This window comes from Beta vulgaris, chromosome 2 (assembly GCF_026745355.1).
Source record: "Beta vulgaris subsp. vulgaris cultivar EL10 chromosome 2, EL10.2, whole genome shotgun sequence".
In the NCBI taxonomy this organism is placed as follows: Eukaryota; Viridiplantae; Streptophyta; class Magnoliopsida; order Caryophyllales; family Amaranthaceae; genus Beta; species Beta vulgaris.
The window spans coordinates 39,097,233-39,115,726 of record NC_079203.1 but is presented as its reverse complement, the minus strand read 5'-3'; the positions used below and the strand labels follow the sequence as shown (position 1 = coordinate 39,115,726).

At 34.2% G+C, this 18,494-nt stretch overlaps 3 protein-coding genes across 3 annotated transcripts; all 3 read left to right on the top strand.

Moving 5' to 3' along the window:
• Positions 1–5,041: 5,041 nt before the first annotated feature.
• LOC130590511 (uncharacterized) lies at positions 5,042–5,935 on the top strand. The gene is made up of 2 exons (XM_057392984.1): positions 5,042–5,342; positions 5,499–5,935. Exons 1-2 carry the CDS (start codon positions 5,042–5,044, stop codon positions 5,933–5,935), a joined length of 738 nt encoding a protein of 245 aa, XP_057248967.1.
• Positions 5,936–5,956: 21 nt separating this feature from the next.
• Positions 5,957–6,466, top strand: LOC125494861 (uncharacterized). Its single transcript, XM_048638706.1, has one exon. The coding sequence runs from the start codon at positions 5,957–5,959 to the stop codon at positions 6,464–6,466; it is 510 nt and encodes a 169-aa protein (XP_048494663.1).
• An 88-nt stretch (positions 6,467–6,554) lies between these two features.
• LOC125494860 (uncharacterized) lies at positions 6,555–10,514 on the top strand. Its single transcript, XM_048638705.1, has 3 exons — positions 6,555–7,119; positions 10,240–10,315; positions 10,472–10,514. Exons 1-3 carry the CDS (start codon positions 6,555–6,557, stop codon positions 10,512–10,514), a joined length of 684 nt encoding a protein of 227 aa, XP_048494662.1.
• The last annotated feature ends 7,980 nt before the right edge of the window (positions 10,515–18,494 follow it).

The following is an 18,494-nucleotide window of genomic DNA, read 5'->3' as shown; positions in this document are numbered from 1 at the left end:
ATGATATTTTATTGGAACAAGGAATATTGAGATAAACAATCCATTAACACTTTTGCAATGATCCCTTTAGTGTGTGGAAATGGCACATAACAAAACCTATAAAGCATATATAATTATTATATAGTGATATTATCATAACTACACAATTTTTCATATCATTATATAAAATTAAAGACTAAAGACAAGGAATCAAAGAAGTAGTATTTTACCTCAAAGTTCGGTTTCGTAGAACCCATTGTTGGTCTAAGAAATGCGACGTGATAACCATATACCCCTTCTTTTGATTAGAAGTCGTCCACATGTCGGTGGTGATTGATATTTTGCTTTCATTATGTTCCAACAATGCCTTTAGGGATTTCTTATCTTCATTGTACATTTTGAGTATATCGCGCTTCAATGTGTGCCTAGACATTATCATGAATGATGGGTTGAGGCTACTAACAAACTTCCTAAAGCCTATATGGTCAACTATAAACAAAAGATATTCATGCATCATAACCATATTGACCAACTCCTTCCTAGAGTTATCTTGGTCAAATTGTTTACTTGTACCTTTGAACTCCAAATGAGTTGATCCATCCACTTCTTTTTTCACCTTCAATTGCGTTTCGCCATGTGCAAGCTTCTTAATATTCGAGGCAATAAAAATATTTCTTAATCATAAAATTTTCTTCAATTTGATCAATTAACAAATTCAGGGGCGGATCTAGAATTTTAATTTTGGTGGGGCACTAAAATTATCAACGTATATTGTATAAGAGAATTCAACATATTATTTGTTAATTCTTTTTCGAAAGAAAATTAGAATATCTATTTAATTTGTTCTCTTCATTTTAAATTTATTTTAAAACTTTTGTTAGATCATAGTTTTATCAATCACTTCATATAATCTACTTATAACGTAATGATATAATATTAAAATAATATAATTTTTTTTTAATTTACAAATTTGTATCATCAATTTACATTATTTTCTAATTTTTAAAGTAACATTCAACATAATAATTTATAATTTGCACTAAAAACAAACCATGAATATTAGTTGAAAATTAAAAAAAACTGACTTCGGTTGACAATACTAATTCAACAAATTTGCAGCAGAAGTTAAAAAAATTACACTAAAACTATCAAAGAATGACAAACTCACAAGCAAGAAATTTACAATTACCATGCGCAGGGCCCACCACAATTCAACTCATCTCTAAGTCTAACAAGTAGAATAGACTGGCAGTAGTTGAGTGCAATGGTAGAAATGCAGCAAAACAGCAAGCAGTAGTAGCCTACTAACCTAGTAGGCTACCATAGCAGAATTACAAGGTACAATAGTAGTCGCATTAGCCGTCAGGCTTTACTACATTTAGGTTTTGGGAATTAAACATCACGCAAGTAACATTGTCACAATGTATACACGGGTCGCGGACAATATACCTCTGCAGCTTTTTTTTCAAAAAACTCAATTTTTTTCAAAAAAAAATAATGGTGGGGCTGGGGCACGTGCCACCCAGGACCCCAGGTAAGTCTGGCTTTGTTAACAATACAAACTAGATCAAAAATATAAATGGGTCATTGGACTTTTTTTCCCACTCATGGCCGTATGAAGAAAAGGATTCAATGAGGGGTGGTATGTTGTTGATGTTCAACTTGTAAGAAAAACATTAGGTTGTAAATTTGTTACTTTGACTTTCTGGTATAATTGCCTAACAATGTAGAAAAGTTCCTTTCTTGAAATTTTAATGCTCAAAACCAGGAAATTGATGCCAATTCTAAATAAATTTCACGAATATCTTTGACTTTTTTTCTACTGATATTATATTGACTTGTCAAGAGAAGTGAAATAAAAGGGAATATATCCGACTACTCATGAATCGTATAGTAACTAGCTTTTTCTGCACGCTATACGTGCGGTGATATTTTAGGCATAACTATTACTCAGTATTAAAATAAAATAATATATAAAATTATGAAACTACGTATATACATTCACCTTCATTTGGTGCATAAGAAATACTTAAATACTTACAAATAGTATTTTATAACATTTTAAAAGTAACTATAAGTGATAAAATTGCATATTCAAGTAATGAAAAAACTAAATTTTTTTTGGAGTTTGTATTTTTGTTTAACTTTGTATATGAGTTATCTTTGTAATGAGAATGCCATATTTTTTTTTATTGTTTGTGGTATTAATTTTTGGTAAGTTCTTGATTACAAATTTTTTTAGTTGATTGGATCTAAATTTATTTTGATTGAATCTTTTTTATTGGTAAGTTTATGTAATTGATAATTATATGAGTTGAATGGGAGTCCACTCATGGTACACCCAGGGGCATTTCTGTAATTAATTACAAGTTAAGGGGCACGCTGGTAATTTCGGGGCAATAAATGACAAAAAGCAAAAAGGAAAAATCTGAATATAATTCTTCTTTCTCGCTCATTTCTCTCAATTCTTGCTCACCAGAAAAATCTGATTTTCAATTCTTCTCTCTCTCCTCCTTTCAAACCTTCCAAACATAACAATGGAGATCTGAAATTCGCGAAAAAAAATTCCAGATCTGAAACTCGCGAGATGAACAATGAGATGATGATGACGCGGACTCGAGATGAAGACGCGGACTCGAGATGATGATGATGAGGCGACTGAAGAGACCCACAACCCATCCACGACGATGATGAAGACCCACGACCCAGATCTGATACGATTATGTTTTTGCTCATTTGTTTTGTTGTTGTTCTCATTTCCCCTCAGTTATTCGTATTGCATAAACCAGATGTTTTTGGTTGTTTTACATGATCAGGACATGAACAAAATTATGGGTGCTGGTTTTGAATTATCATTGTAGGAATGAGCAAATGTATTCTGCAATAATTTTGAATTATAATGTTCAAATGAGTCAATCATCTATGCTTATTTAGAATGATTAAAGATTATGTGCTCATTTACATAATTTGTGTTGGATGATTATTGCTGTTTAGTCAACTCTTATACTTGCTCTAGTCTTTTTTTTTTCTATTTATTTCATCTCTTTCTTCATTTTCTTTTTTGCTCACCTGTAATTAGTTCGTTTTCGTAACTGCTCATTTGCACCAAGTTTGCTCATTTTCTTAAATGAGTAGAAATACTTGCTCATCTGCTCATTTTACTCATTTGCTCATTTTGCTCATTTGCCCATTTTGCTCATCTGGCGAAAATAGCCTTGGGTGTACCATGAATGGTACACCCAGGTTTACTATAAAGATTCTCGTTGATTGGGTTTAATAGAGATTTGGTTGATTTTTTTTTGGTAAGTTTATGTGTATAATGGTTTTATGTTGTGGGGGGGTGAATATGGCATAATAATCGATGTACTTGTTTCTTTTCAGTCGAATACATAGATATTCGGAAAAATTATAACATTATTTAGGGTATATTTTCTTTATCTTATTTTTGCATATTTTAAAAAATAAATAAGAAAGACTAAAAAAATAAAAAGAGTTATGAAAATTAAGAAGAAAAAAAATTGGTGGGGAAAGAAATTCCGTACATATCTAATCCCTATTAAAGTTGAAAAAAATGTTCATCAATGAACTTTTAAAAACAAAACATGTTGATGCAAAGCACGTTGTTAGTAGAGGTGATCAAGGTGAGTTCGGTCCGGCTCGTCCCGAAAATGGACGGATTTTGGGCATTGCAAAAAACTGTATTGTATCGTTTGTTTTATAAATCGCACAACGAGAGCAAAGTCAAGCGAACTCAGAAGCAGTGATTTTTGGCCTGCGATCCGGTCCGACCCGCCTTGATTTTTGGGGCGAAAATTTCGGACCACGAGCAACCTAGATTTGGAATAGAAGACTAAATTTTGATCCGACCCGAAAAGTTCGCTAGGCCCCGCCCAAAATAATAGGCTTTGGTGCCGTTTTTTTAAACCCGCCTGACCCAGTGGCGGAGCCACATTGGGTCACGTGACCCCTCAAATTTAAAAAAAATTAAAGATTTTTCAGGAAAAAAATAATTGTGAAGCGCATCAGTGCAGGTGTGCAGCATTAACGGCTAAAATGTCAGTTTCTGCTTCTTTTTGGCCCACTTCCATATATTAATTATAGTGGTCCCCAATTTCCCAACTCCCAATTCTTATCAAATTTTAAAAGTTAAATTAAAAATTAAAAACCATTTAATTTTGAAAACTATCAATTTCTCTTTCCTTCCTTTCCCAATTCTCACGCTTAATTTTTTTTTTACCTCACTCTCACTGACTACTGAGTCCCTGCCCACTGCCCACTGCCCAGACTTCACCGCCGTCCGCCGCACTGCACCACACCGGCACCGCAACCTCAGACCTCCGACCAGCCCGCAGTCGGCAGCCATCGCTCATCAGGTACGTATTATTGTAAAACTATTTACATAATTTAAATTTTAATTCTTTTACATTATTTATTTTCTTATTCCTAAATTGTATATTTAAATCTTATTTGGTTGATATTAATTGTAATATTTGCATATATGTGTCATGTGTGAATTTTCGAATTTGTAAGGTGTGATAAGTGATTGATGCATTTAGTTAGTTTGTTGTTTATTTTTTTTGTGAATGTTGAAATTGTGAGATGTAAATTTGTATAAATTAGGTACTTAGGTAGTGTTAATTAGTTTATAATTTTCTATGATGATTTAGTTTCTTTATGATGGTAACTTATTGATTGATTTTCATATAGTTTAATAGTTAGTTCATGTGTTAATTTGTATTAAATAATGAACATAGGAAACGATGAGTGATACACCTAGATCAAAAAATTCAAAGGCAATGGGAAAACAACCCGATCTTCGACAATTTATATTCAAGAAAATGAAATCTCAAGATAATTCATGTTCTTCAACGCCAATGGTAGATAGTGGTACTCCATCATCTAATGCTAGTGCATCTCCATCTTATGATTCTCCTCAAATTAACGAAAATGATATGAATTTGAGTGGTTCAAATACGGATAGTGTGCCATCATATTAGAGAATGAAGAGTTGGTTTATGATATTGAACTTCTTCCTCATGACCCGGGAAAAAGAATAAATATAATGGATTATCCTTCAAATCAACGTAATGCGATTAGGAGGGCATATATCCTTAAAAAACCTTGTCAACCAAAAACTCATAACTTTCCTCAAAGAGATCTTAGTGGGCCGCGTCCGCGTCGATTTGTTGCTTCATGGTTTGGTAAATGGGATTGGCTTGAATATAGTATCGAGAAAGATGCGGCATTTTGTTTTGTTTGTTACTTGTTTAAGAATGATATTAAAGTTAATGTGGGAGATGCATTTGTAGATGGAAAATTTAGTTCTTGGAATAAATCAGAAAGGTTTAAGACATATGTTGGAGGTGTAAAAAGTGCTCACAATCTTGCTTATCAGAAATATATGAATTTGAAAGATAAGAAAAAAAATCAATCATTGAAACTTGAGTAAGTGATGTGATTAAAAGTGAGTACGAAACTCGCTTGAGAGCTTCTTCTTTTGTCTTATCTATTGCGGCAAGGGTTGGCATTTCGTGGACATAAAGAAGATGAAGAATCTCTTAATAGGGGAAATTTCATTGAGCTTTTGAAATGGTTAAAGTCACATAATGAAGTTGTTTCAAAGTTCATTTTCGAAAATGCTCCCGGAAATTGTCAATTTACATCTCCCATGATTAAAAAATATATCATAAATTGTTGTGCCAAAGAAACAACTAAGCGGATCATAGAGGAAATTGGTGATGATTACTTTGCTATCTTGGTCGATGAATCTAGTGATGTATCCCAAAAGGAACAATTAGTTCTTTGTTTGCATTATGTTGAAAAGAAATCGGGAAATATAGTAGAGCGATTTCTTGGACTTGTTCATGCTGGGGATACCACCGCTTTGTCTCTTAGAAGTGCAATTATATATTTGTTTGTTGATCATTTATTAAGTCCTTCTGAGATTCGAGGGTAGGGTTATGATGGGGCTAGTAACATGAAAGGTGAGATAAATGGCCTCAAGACTTTGATTATGGATGATACTCCAAATGCATACTATGTTCATTGTTTTGCTCATCAACTTCAATTAACTCTTGTTTCCGTTGCTAAAAAGAATAATGAGTGTGGTTGGCTTTTTGATACACTTGGAACCTTGTTGAATGTAGTTGGAAATTCTTGTAAAAGAAGAGAAATGATTCGAGACATCCAAGCTCAAAATGTTGCTCGATCCTTAGAAATTTGTGAACTTGAAACAGGATCGGGGTTAAATCAAGAACTTGGTTTGAAAAGACCCGGTGACACTCGTTGGGGTTCTCACTACAAAACTCTACAAAATGTCATGAACTTGTTTCCTACTCTTGTTGATGTACTTGTGATGATTGGAAAAAATGGTTCAAATGCGGATGGTAAGGCAAAAGCTCAAGGTGTTGTGCTCTTTCTAGAACCGTTTGATTTTGTTTTTATGGCACAATTGATGTCTACAATATTTGGGTACACTAATGAGTAATGACTTGTGTAATGCTTTACAAAGAAAAGATCAAGACATTGTTAATGCCATGAGACTTGTTTCTTTAACTAAAAAAGTATTGCAAAAAATGAGAGATGGTGGGTGGGAGATTCATTTGAGTAAGGTTACCTCATTTTGCAATAAACATGCCATTGTTGTTCCCAACATGGAGGATAAATACATTCCTCAAGGAAGATCAAGGCATTTTATTAAAGAAGCGATATATCTTCATCATTTTCGGGTGGAAGTGTTTATAGGAGTAATTGATCTACAACTTCAAGAACTTAATAATCATTTTGATGAGGTTAATATGGAGTTGATTAAATGCATGGCTTGCTTGTGTCCCAAAGATGGATTCTCTTCTTTTAACAAGGAAAATGTACTTAAACTTTCCACTCTTTATCCTTCCGAATTTACAACTAATGATTTAGATACTCTTGATTGTCAACTTGATATATTCATGGAAGGTATGCGAGATGATAGTGGTGAATTCCAAAATGTCAATGATCTTTCTTCCCTTGCAATGAAGTTTGTTGAAACACATAGGAATGAACCTTATCCACTTGTATTTTTGCTCATCAAGTTGATGTTGATTCTTCCGGTTGCTACGGCAAGTGTGGAAAGAGTGTTTTCGGGAATGACTTACATAAAAAGTAAGTTGTGAAATAGCAATGGGTGATCAATTTTTGAATGATTGCTTGGTTACTTTTGTTGAGAAAGAAGTGTTTCTTCAAGTTTCCGATGATGATATTACTAATCGTTTCCAAAAAATGAAGAGTTGTCGAATGCACTTGTAATTTTTTATTTTTTTTTATGTAATTTTTTCTTAGTTTGGAATGTATGACAATGAATATTAGACAATGTGTCTTTGCGTTGTAAAATTTTCAATATAGAATATCCGTTGTCTTTTTTGTGGCCCCTCGATTTTGAAATCCTGGCTCCGCCACTGTCCCGACCTATGACTTTGACCTGAGACGGGCTACTTTTTCTTTTGCTAAAGTCTGATTCAGCCTGACCTATGATCACCTTTAGTTGTTAGTGGTATGTCTTGAATTTTGGTGTTGGAATGACCAGGTCCATAATAAGTTCTAAGTTCTATGTATTAGTTTATGTTTTTTTTTTCATGTTGGGTTGGGCTACAATCTGTGTCTATTGCTTTAGTGGGCTTTCGATTATGTTACGTGGCATTAGCTAGATCTCATTAGTTGGCAACTTTGGTGATTTATCGCAAGTATTTGTTTGTTTCTGGAGGAAGGAATGATGTGGGTGGACTGAAGGTATTATTTGCCAAAAAGAATTCTAGTCTTGAAAGGATTGCTTTTTTCATGGTGAAAAATTTCAACAATTAAAGATATCTCTATTATACTCTCTCTGTATTTTTTTTATCTTTCCTACTTTGACTTTCCACGTTTGCCAATGCACTTATTATCCATTAAATATCTTTCATTACATATTAGTAAAAAAAAATAATTAAATATTAATAAAGTACTCATTGAGATGAATCAAACAAAAGACAAATTTTTTTGGGGTGAAAGTTTAGACATTAGACATTTCTTTTGGCTTAAATCCGTGGTTAAGCTTCTATCACTTAACTCTTCTTTTATAATTTTTTTACTTATTCTTTCTTTAGAATTTTTAAAATTAAATTTGATGAACGATAAAAGAATTCTAAGTGAATTATATTTGGAATTTCGTACAATGTATTAACATAGTGTTTTGTGTTAGATAAATCATTTCACATTGTTAATTGATTAATTTCGTTTTGATATAACACTTAATTGTGTTTCTGACTTAATTATAAGATATTTGATTGATGTAATCTCATAGTCAATGTTTCTTATTTTGGTGGTCCAGTTATAACTTGATTGCCTTCAACATTTAAGTTGATTTTTTTAATGATATATTTGAGTTTGAGTTTGACTTTCCTTTTTTTTGTAGTAGTTGATTTACTGGGCAATTCAATAAATTTATAAAGGGACACCAAAGATCCTCCCTTCTCTTATATAATAGAGATACATGTGTTATAGGCTCAAGCCCCATGTTAGAAAACAGGGTGTTGTAGTTTGATTAATATGGAATGAAATCAATAAAATCATAAATGTGAGAAAAACAATAAAGATGAACAAATAAAGAACACAAGAATTTATGTGGTTCAGTTAAATTTGACCCACGTCCACAGATGGAGGATTAGAGCTTCTTCACTATAATGGCGAAAAACCAGAAAGAATAATATAAGGAGTCCTAGAATTACTAGAGGCTAAAAATGTTTCTAAAGTTGTGTGTTAAATAATGAACATCAGGAAGCCCTCTTATAACACAAGGAACTCCATACAAAACCCTAAAAGATAAATCAGAAAAGAATAAGTCAAAACGCGTAGCTGCTAAGCCACCCGATCGGGCGATCAATTTCTTCAAAACTACTAACGACTCGGGCCCGATCGGGCAATGTCCGCCCAATCATAATTCGCGACGTCCGCCCGATCGGGCGGGCCTGCGAAAACAGAAACTGACGAATTTTAACGAGTTCAAGGCACAAAACTTTAACAAATCGCCACCTTAACTTGAAGTCGATCAAACAAGGTAACTCCACCTTGAACCAAGAAGTAATGCTCACCCCAAAACCATAGAACTTCCACCTAAAACAAAATTCCATAAACCTACCCATTGTAGGCAATCCAGAAAACGGACATCTTCTATAATTGTATACCGATGCGTCTTCGAACACAAAATCCGTATACAAAACCATCACATGGCCTAGATCAAGAGCCTTAAGTCATCAACGCCAAACATGCTTCCTCAAATTGACCAAACTCTCTTCAAGACACTTCTTCATCTCAACAACAAACTCAAGGGTAGTTCTAAAAAAACTGAATGACAACAGTAATTTTTCAAATTGCAGTTGTATTTAATAAATACAAAAGTACCAAATTTGAGATAAGAAATAACATAACTAGAACAAATAATCTAATGCATAACCAAAAATTGTTAATTTATTACAAACTCAAAAGCAATCTATCTTAGACTCCAAAAACGAAAATCCACACGGTTTCTCGTTTTACCAAGAGATCTCAAGAGGGTACCAAAAATCAAGAGATCGTAGAAACCGCAACCCAAACTCTTGTAACCCTAAACTCTAAAGTGCAAGATCATCATCAAGAACAACGTCGACAATATTTGCAGATTGATCCTCATTGGACCTTTCTCCATTTTTTTTTGTTTAATTTCCAACAATCAGATTTAATACGACCCTTCACATGACAATAATTACAGATTTTGCCAGAATTCTTCCCACCATGAGCAACCAAAGCATTTGTGAGAGCAGAATTATTAGATTTATTAACCAATTTATTGTCAATTAAATCTCTATGAGTTAAGGCCTCCTTAACATCCTGCAAACTCAAATCATCTTTACTATATAATAAGGTATCTCGAAAGTGCTTATTCGAAGGTGGTAAAGAACAGAACAACCTAATAACCATATTCTCATCATCGATCTAAACATCGATGTTTTGCAAATCCATAATTATAGAGAAGAATTCATCTTAATGAGACTTAAGCGGTTTACCTTCTTCTAGACTGAGATCATGACATCCTTTTGGTTTATTTTGGTCCTCCTTATTCTCTTTTATCCCCTCTTTTCTCCTCATTTCCCTTTCTACTTCCTCACTTGATCATTGATTGATCATAGTGACTTTTTGCTAGATTTTCGATCTATTTTGATCGAATTTCTAGTACATATGCTTTCACCAGGTTTTCTAGTATTTTTATTGCAGGCATGACCCTTTTCGGGGCCGAATATTGCGAGATACAACTTAAGTGGAAGAGCAAAAGACATCGAGGAAGCTTGAGGTACGTTTGGAGACCCCCACACACAATGGTGCGCTCGCACATGCTACTGGTGCGCCCGCACCTTCAGCGGCTTTAGAGGCAAATCACATAACACTACGGTGCGCCCACACCTGTGTCTGGTGCTTTTCACCAGGTTTTCTCGTATTTTTATTGCAGGTATGACCCTTTTCGGGGCCGAATATTGCGAGATACAACTTAAGTGGAAGAGCGAGAGACATCGAGGAAGCTTGAGGTGCGTTTGGAGGCCCCCGCACACAATGGTGCGGTCGCACATGCTATTGGTGCTCCCGCACCTTCAGCGGCTTTAGAGGCAAATCACAGAACACTACGGTGCGCCCGCACCAACTGTTGGTGCGTTCGCACCAATTGTTGGTCCTCCCGCACCATCTGACAGAACATTTCAGCTTAAGGCGGCGGAGTTAGGTGCGTCCACACCTGATTTTGGTGCGCCTGCACCTTTGCTTGGTGCGCCCGCACCTCTTTATAATGCGTCCTCACCATGCGTTTCCAGAAAGAAAATCGCGGCTTCATTAAACTATAGTTTTGTTTAGTTTTTGAACTGACGCTTTATTCTAGTTTTTAGAGAGTTTTTTAGGGTTTATACTAGAGAGAAAACACTTGAGTTTTGATTGAGAATTGAGATTAATAGTTTGTGATTCCGTTAACATCAAAGGTACTTTACATTGAATTTAATTTGAAGTTTCAGTTTTTATTTCTTTCTCTTAGTGTTTGTTCTTGCTTTTAGTTTATTTTAGATCTTCATTCTCATATTCTTATAATTGCGATTTCTGTTAGTTTAGTTATCTTTTAATCATGTTTAACCTTAGAATAGTCATAGATTTTATGTTTAATTGCTTAGAATCCATGATCAGTGTTGACCCTTGAGTTTTGAAGATGACCTAACCACAAAAGACATAGTATATTTTATTTATGTTGTTGCAAGGTAATTCATGCTCGAGCTAAGAGAATACTTGATTGAAGATTAAAGGAGAATTAATCAAGATCGAAGTAAAGATGTTCGAGAGATGAAGAATCAAGCATGGAATGAAGATTAGAATACATTAGGGTATTTATTAATCTTCTTGTTAAGGTTGAGTAAAAGTTTAATTAAGTTCGTGGTGAATTCTCAAAGGAACTTGGTTCTGTTCCCATGAAAGGAACAGACCTGGCACTATAGGAACAAGGTTAAGGAACAAGACTTAAAGTTAGAGAACAAGACTTAAAACTAATTTAGGAACTCTAAGAGATCTAATATTGTGCGCCTAAGTGAAATTGTCCCAATATAGTTGTTAGAGTTTTTAGGGATATTTTGACTAAGATCCATATTTTAGGATAGTTATTTAAGTTTGTTAGGAAAAGATTTTAAAAAGATTTTCTGATTTTAAATTAACTGATTTTCAAATATTATCTTTTTAATATATATATTTTATCTTTTATATTTTATTTAAAAGATTTAGTTTTCCAAAATTAATATTTTCCGGTTTTTAAATGTTTCGGATTTTTTAAATATAAAACTGTTTTTCCGGTTTTTAAAAAATTTTGAAAAAGATATTTTTCCTAAAAACTAGCTAAAGATTTTATTTATTTATTTCCTAAAACTAGATTCACGCCTAAATACTGCTACACGTTTTATGTAGTTAGTGGATTTAGTGGCTTAGTTAATTATCCTCCAAGTATTTATTTAATTAAATAAGTTTAATTATTCTCCAAGTTTGTAAAAACCACGTAATGTGTTACTGCTTCTATGAAGTGAAGTAGTGGATTAGTGGATGCTTTACATGACATGGAATAATTAATTTAATTTAATTAATTAATTAAACATCATGGAGACATGTGATAATGGTCAAATTAGTGGAGAACATGTCTTGTCTTAATTGTCTATAAATAGGCGCCTAATTCATTTGAGCAAAATTGTGTCTGACTTAGTTAATTTGTCTTAAGTTATCTAAAGTGTCAGTGCCTTTTCCTTAAGAGAATTCATACTTACATTAATCGAGTTTATTACTCTTCCATTATTTTACAAAGTGTATTTTTGAGAAAAAGGGTTTGAGTGAACTCTTGTAAGTGTGAGAAAGCTTTGAGTGAAGCAAGAGAAAGAGAAAGAGAAAGAGAAAGAGAAAGAACTTCGAGTGAAGTTTAAGAGAAACGTCAGTTGTGGGAACTGTCGTTGGGAACTTGAGTTGAGTGACTTAAGTTGAGAATCAGAGAAAAGTAATAGGTTGTAATCAGAGTTGTTTTGGCCTATTATAGTGGAAAGTTGTTTAAAATCCCTTGTGGTCGAGGTTGTTTCTTCCTACTAGGCCTAGGAAGTTTTTCCTCGTAAATCTCTCGTGTTCCCATTGTTTGTTCCCAAGTTTACTTTTAATTCCGCAAAAAGTATAGCTTATTCTCTCACTATAATTCACCCCCCTCTTATAGTGCTCATATTATACAACAATTGGTATCAGAGCGGGAACTCTAATATTCAGGAAACCCTGTTGAGTTCAAGATCTTGAAAAATATGAATACTAGAGAGAAACTGGAAGAAGGGTACTCTACGCAGAGGCCACCAATGTTCAATGGTAAGTTTTACACTTACTGGAAAGAACGAATGGAGATCTTTATCAAAGCCGACAATTACCAGGTATGGAGAGTCATAGAGGTAGGTGATTTTGAAGTCACTACCACTAATGACAAGAATGAGGTAATTCCTAAATCTATATCTGATTTTGATAAAGCTGATTTCGAAAAGATGGAAATTAATGCTCTTGCTATAAAACTGCTTCATTGTGGTCTTGGACCTCATGAACACAATCGTGTCATGGGATGTAAAACCGCAAAACAAATTTGGGATCTTCTTGAAGTCACTCATGAAGGTACGAGTGAAGTTAAGAGATCAAAAATAGATCTTTTGATGAACCAATATGAACTTTTTCAAATGAAATCAAAAGAGTCTATCCAAGACATGTTTACACGCTTTACTAATATTATTAATGAGCTAACATCTCTTGGTAAAGTGATTACATCTGAGGAACAGGTACGAAAGGTCCTAAGGAGCCTTCCTAGGGATCGATGGATGGCTAAGGTAACTGCCTTACAGGAAACTAAGGACTTTACTAAGTTCAATTTGGAACAACTTGCTGGTTCCCTTATGACTCATGAGTTGCAATTGGACAATGAGAATGGAGATATGTCCAAGCAAAAATCGATTGCCTTAAAAGCTGATGAAAATGAAGACTCGAAACTGATGAAGAAGAATCCGCTCTCATGGTCCGAAAATTCAAAAGAATGTTTAGGAACATGAAGAATGGAGATTACAAAGGTAAGAATAAGAAATATTCTAACAAACTTGTTTGTCATAAGTGTGGCAGTCTGAGCACTTCATCAAGGATTGTCCCCAATGGGAACAAGAAAAAGGCAAAGGAAGGGAACGAAGCAGAGATAGGAACAAGGAATACAAAAACTCCTATACTCGATCTGACATGAAGAAAGCTATGGTTGCTGCATGGGGAGACTCTGACTCGAAGAAGAAGATGATCCTCAACCAAATGAGGAGACTGCAAACTTCTGTCTTATGGCTCTTGACAATTCCGAATCTGATGAAGAGATTGAATCTCTTGAGGCAAGTCTAGACACCATCAAAACTCGTCTTAATTCTTTAAGTAAAGAAAATTATTTGAGTTTATTGTTGACGCTGTAAATGATTGCAAAGATGAGACCATTAAACTAAAACAATGTCAACATGCTTTAAGTGTGCAAAGGAACATACCTCTTGGCTTAAAAGTGTTCGAATTGATATTGAGAAAAGATTTTTCGAGTTGTTTGACAAAAATCTTAAATTAAAAGAGGATTTCGAAAATCTTAAAAATGAGAACTACTTGTTAAGTCTTGAGTTATCACAATAAAAGAGTTTGTTCCTGAAGTAAGTTCATTTGACATTAAGTCAGTTCCCTTGCAAAGTTTCAAATCTGAAATAAACGAATTGAAAAATCATGTTTCATTTTTGGAAATTGAAAATAATGAACTTGTAGGGGAACTGCACCAAATGAGAAATGAAAAGAAAATGCTACCTATTCCAAACTGGATTAAGAACCCTCAAACAAAACGAACCGAAGAGTTGATTTACCAAGTGATAAAGTTTGTATGTTTTATGGGAACACTGGTCACTTTAGGAACTCATGTCCTAAAAGACTTGGTCGCATTAATGAGAACTTGGAAACAAGTAGAGTAATTTGGAAAAAGAAATCTATTGTTCCTGAAGGAAAGGAACCCAAGAAAGATTGGGTTCCTAACTCTAACAATTAGTTTTCATGCAGGTTGGAGTGAGGGAGAACAACACATGGTACCTAGACAGTGGTTCTAAGCATATGACAGGAGATAAATCAAGATTTCTCTCACTCTCAGCCTATAATGGTGGAAGTGTGACTTTTGGTGACAACAAGAAAGGTAACATAAATGCCATGGGCAAAGTTGGTAAGTCATCGTCACATTCCATAGATAATGTGTTTCTAGTTGATGGAATAAAGCATAACTTGTTAAGTATTTCCCAATTCTGTGATAAAGGGAATTGTGTGAAGTTTAATAGTGAAAAATGTTTAAGTGTCAACAATAGCACAAAGGTAATCATTTTGGAAGGAACAAGGAAAGGGAACACATATGTTGTGGATCTCAACCTTGTTCCCAAAAACAAATTCACATGCCTTAGTGTTATTGATGATGATTCATTTTTATGGCACAAGCGTCTAGGTAATGCTAGCTTTTCCTTGCTTGACAAAATGCGTTCTAAAGAACTAGTTTTAGGTTTACCCTCTACTAAGTTTCATTTAGATCATGTGTGTGATGCATGCGCAAAAGGTAAGCATGTTAGGTCCTCTTTCAAATCCAAGAATGTGGTAAGTACCACAAGACCTTTAGAGTTAATTCTTATGGATTTATGTGGACCTATGAGGATACAAAGTAGGAGTGGAAAGAAATATGTGTTAGTAATTGTAGATGACTTCTCTAGATTTACTTGGGTTATTTTTCTTTCTAGCAAGGACGAGACTTATGATGAGTTCCTTGTCTTTGCAAAGAAAGTTCAAAATTTGAGTGGTCATAAGTTACTACACCTTAGATCCGACCATGGCAAGGAATTTGAGAATTTTAAGTTCGATGACTTTAGCAGAGACAACGGATTAGATCACAATTTCTCAGCCCCTAGAACACCTCAACAAAATGGTGTTGTTGAAAGGAAGAATAGAACACTAGAAAAAATGGCTAGGACTATGTTGATAGCTAGTGGTCTTCCTAAAAACTTTTGGGCAGAAGCTGTGAATATTGCTTGTCATATTATAAATCAAGCCATGGTAAGACCTTTATTAAATAAAAAACTCCTTATGAGCTGTATTTTGGTAAAAAGCCCAATATTACATATTTCAGAACATTTGGATGTAAATGTTTTGTTCATAATAATGGGAAACAAAATATTGGAAAATTTGATGGTAGAAGTGAAGAAGCTGTATTCTTAGGATATTCTTCTAGTAGCAAAGCTTATAGAGTTTATAATAAAAGGTCTATGTGTGTAGAAGAAAGTGTGCATGTTATTTTTGATGAAACAGATAAATTTGATGCAAGCAAACATGTTGAAGATGACTTCGAAATAGGATTGTCAAAAGATCTAAGTCTTATTGATGAGACTTTAGAAGACGAAGTCATGGGAACAAAGCCATCCTGTTCCTATTCCCAATGAGGAAGAAGAAGAACTAGGTGATGATACACAAGTGAATGAATCTATATTGTTGAACCTGGTTCCCAATTACAGGGAAATGAAGATGATCAAGGAAACCTAGTTTCCATCCAAGATTTCCAACCAAAGCCTTGGAAAACTCATCGTTCCCATCTTGTGGAACTCATAATCAGTGACATAAATAAGGGAACTCAAACGAGATCTCAATTGAAAAACTTTTGTGCTTTTCATGCTTTTCTTTCTATGTTGGAACCTAGGAATCATGAAGAAGCTCTCACTGATGCTGATTGGATGTAGCAATGCAGGATGAACTTCATCAATTTGAAAGAAACAAAGTTTGGCACATTGAACCTAACCTAAACATAATAAGGTTATTGGTTTAAAGTGGGTGTTTAGAAACAAATTAGATGAGTTCGGAACCATAATAAGAAACAAGGCCAGGTTAGTTGTGAAAGGATACAATCAACAGGAAGGCATTGATTATGAAGAAACTTTTGCTCCAGTTGCAAGACTGGAAGCAATTAGAATTTTCATAGCATTTTGCTCCTTCATGGGTTTTAAATTGTATCAAATGGATGTAAAATGTGCTTTTCTAAATGGTTATCTTAATGAGGAGGTATTTGTAGAACAACCTCCAGGTTTTGAAAGTAAAGAATTTCCTAATCATGTCTTTAAGCTTGACAAAGCTCTTTATGGGTTAAAGCAAGCTCCAAAGAGGCATGAAGTTTCTTCTTGAAAATGAGTTTAAAAGAGGAAAATTGGATCGAACCTTGTTTTTAAAATCAAAAGGAAAACATTTATTAGTTGTTCAAATATATGTTGATGATATTATATTTGGTGCCACTAATGAATCTTTGTGCAAGGACTTTGCTAATCTCATGAGTAAAGAATTTGAAATGAGTATGATGGGTGAGCTCAACTTCTTCTTGGGGTTGCAAATCAAGCAAACAGAAGAAGGAATCTACATCCATCAACAAAAGTACATAAAGGAACTATTGAAAAAGTATGGTTTGGAAGCATCCAAAGTAATCATACACCTATGGGAATTTCAACCAGATTGGATGAAGATTCTATAGGAAAAGTGTGGATCAAACCAAGTATCGAGGTATGATTGGCTCATTACTATATCTAACTGCAAGTCGTCCTGATATTGCTTTCAGTGTGGGTTATGTGCAAGGTTTCAAGCCAATCCAAAGGAATCTCATCTCACAGCTGTGAAGAGAATCCTAAGATACCTCAAGGGAACAGATGATTTAAGCCTATTCTATTCGAGAAGTGATACCTTTGAATTGAAAGGATTTGCGGATGCTGACTATGCAGGAGATCTGGTCAATAGGAAGAGTACATCAGGTATGGTTCAGTTCCTTAGTCATAGTTTAGTTTCTTGGAGCACCAAGAAGCAAAACACAGTTGCTTTATCTACAGCTGAGGCTGAATATGTTGCAGCAGCAGCATGTTGTTCCCAAATGCTATGGATAAAACAACAACTACGTGACTATGGAATTACTTTGAATGTGTTCCCATCTATTGTGATAATACTAGTGCTATTAGTATTTCTAAAGATCCCGTGCATCATTCAAGAGTCAAACACATCCATATTAGGCATCACTTTCTGAAAGATAATGTTGAAAAGGGTCTTATTAAAATGGAATTCTGTGAGACTGAACGTCAAATTGCAGACATTTTGACAAAGCCCTTAAATAGAGATAGGTTTGAGAAATTGAGACTTGAACTTGGCTTAATCAAGTTGAAATGATTGCTACAATATTCCCCTTTGTGTTAATTCTTTGGCATTATGTCTGGATGTGCTATTCGATGTTTTATTTGCTTAAATACATCACAATCTTATATGATTATTTCATGTGTATAAGTAAAAATGTCTGAAAACTGCTCACCAATGTCCAATAATATTCCCCTTATTGTTCATAAGACAATTCTATGCCTTAAGTGATACAAAGGATTAAAAGAATTAATGGAGTTCCAAAGTAGCAAAATTTCGTTGTTTCCATTCATTGTTCCCAAACGCTGTTCCCAGCGTGTACAATTTAGATTTTTTCCTTTCAAAATTCGAAAATCCAAAAATATTCTGTTCAGATTTTATTTCCTAAAAATCTGATTTTTCCTTATATCTCTCAAATTAGTTGAAGATATTTTTTTCAAATTAGATAGAATTTTTTTTCCCTAAAACGTGTACTATACACGGTTTCATATTATTTATTTTATTCTTCCTTAAACCAAAACAAAATTTTTTCTTTCCTTCTCATAAAACCGAAAATACTCCACAAAATATGAATCCAAAAAACATTCTCACTCTCTCTCCTCCCACAAAGCCGAAAAACCCTCTCCTTCCTCTAAAATTGAATCACCTACACCCATGGATATTCTCCCAATTTTCATTAGAATTCTAAGGAAAAGGAAGAAATGGAAGAAAACGGTTGAAATGGAGGTTGAAGAAGCACATGCAACAAGTGAAGG

What these genes read in the sequence shown, in the direction of transcription:
- LOC125494861 (XM_048638706.1), top strand. Translation starts at nt 5,957, where the DNA reads ATGAAAGGTGAGATAAATGGCCTCAAGACTTTGATTATGGATGATACT.
- LOC125494860 (XM_048638705.1), top strand. Translation starts at nt 6,555, where the DNA reads ATGAGAGATGGTGGGTGGGAGATTCATTTGAGTAAGGTTACCTCATTT. An exon ending in GGGAATGACTTACATAAAAA is followed by an intron (nt 7,120 to 10,239) that starts GTAAGTTGTGAA and finishes TTTTTATTGCAG; the next exon opens with GCATGACCCTTTTCGGGGCC. An exon ending in AGACATCGAGGAAGCTTGAG is followed by an intron (nt 10,316 to 10,471) that starts GTACGTTTGGAG and finishes TTTTTATTGCAG; the next exon opens with GTATGACCCTTTTCGGGGCC.
- LOC130590511 (XM_057392984.1), top strand. Translation starts at nt 5,042, where the DNA reads ATGGATTATCCTTCAAATCAACGTAATGCGATTAGGAGGGCATATATC. An exon ending in GTTTAAGACATATGTTGGAG is followed by an intron (nt 5,343 to 5,498) that starts GTGTAAAAAGTG and finishes TATTGCGGCAAG; the next exon opens with GGTTGGCATTTCGTGGACAT.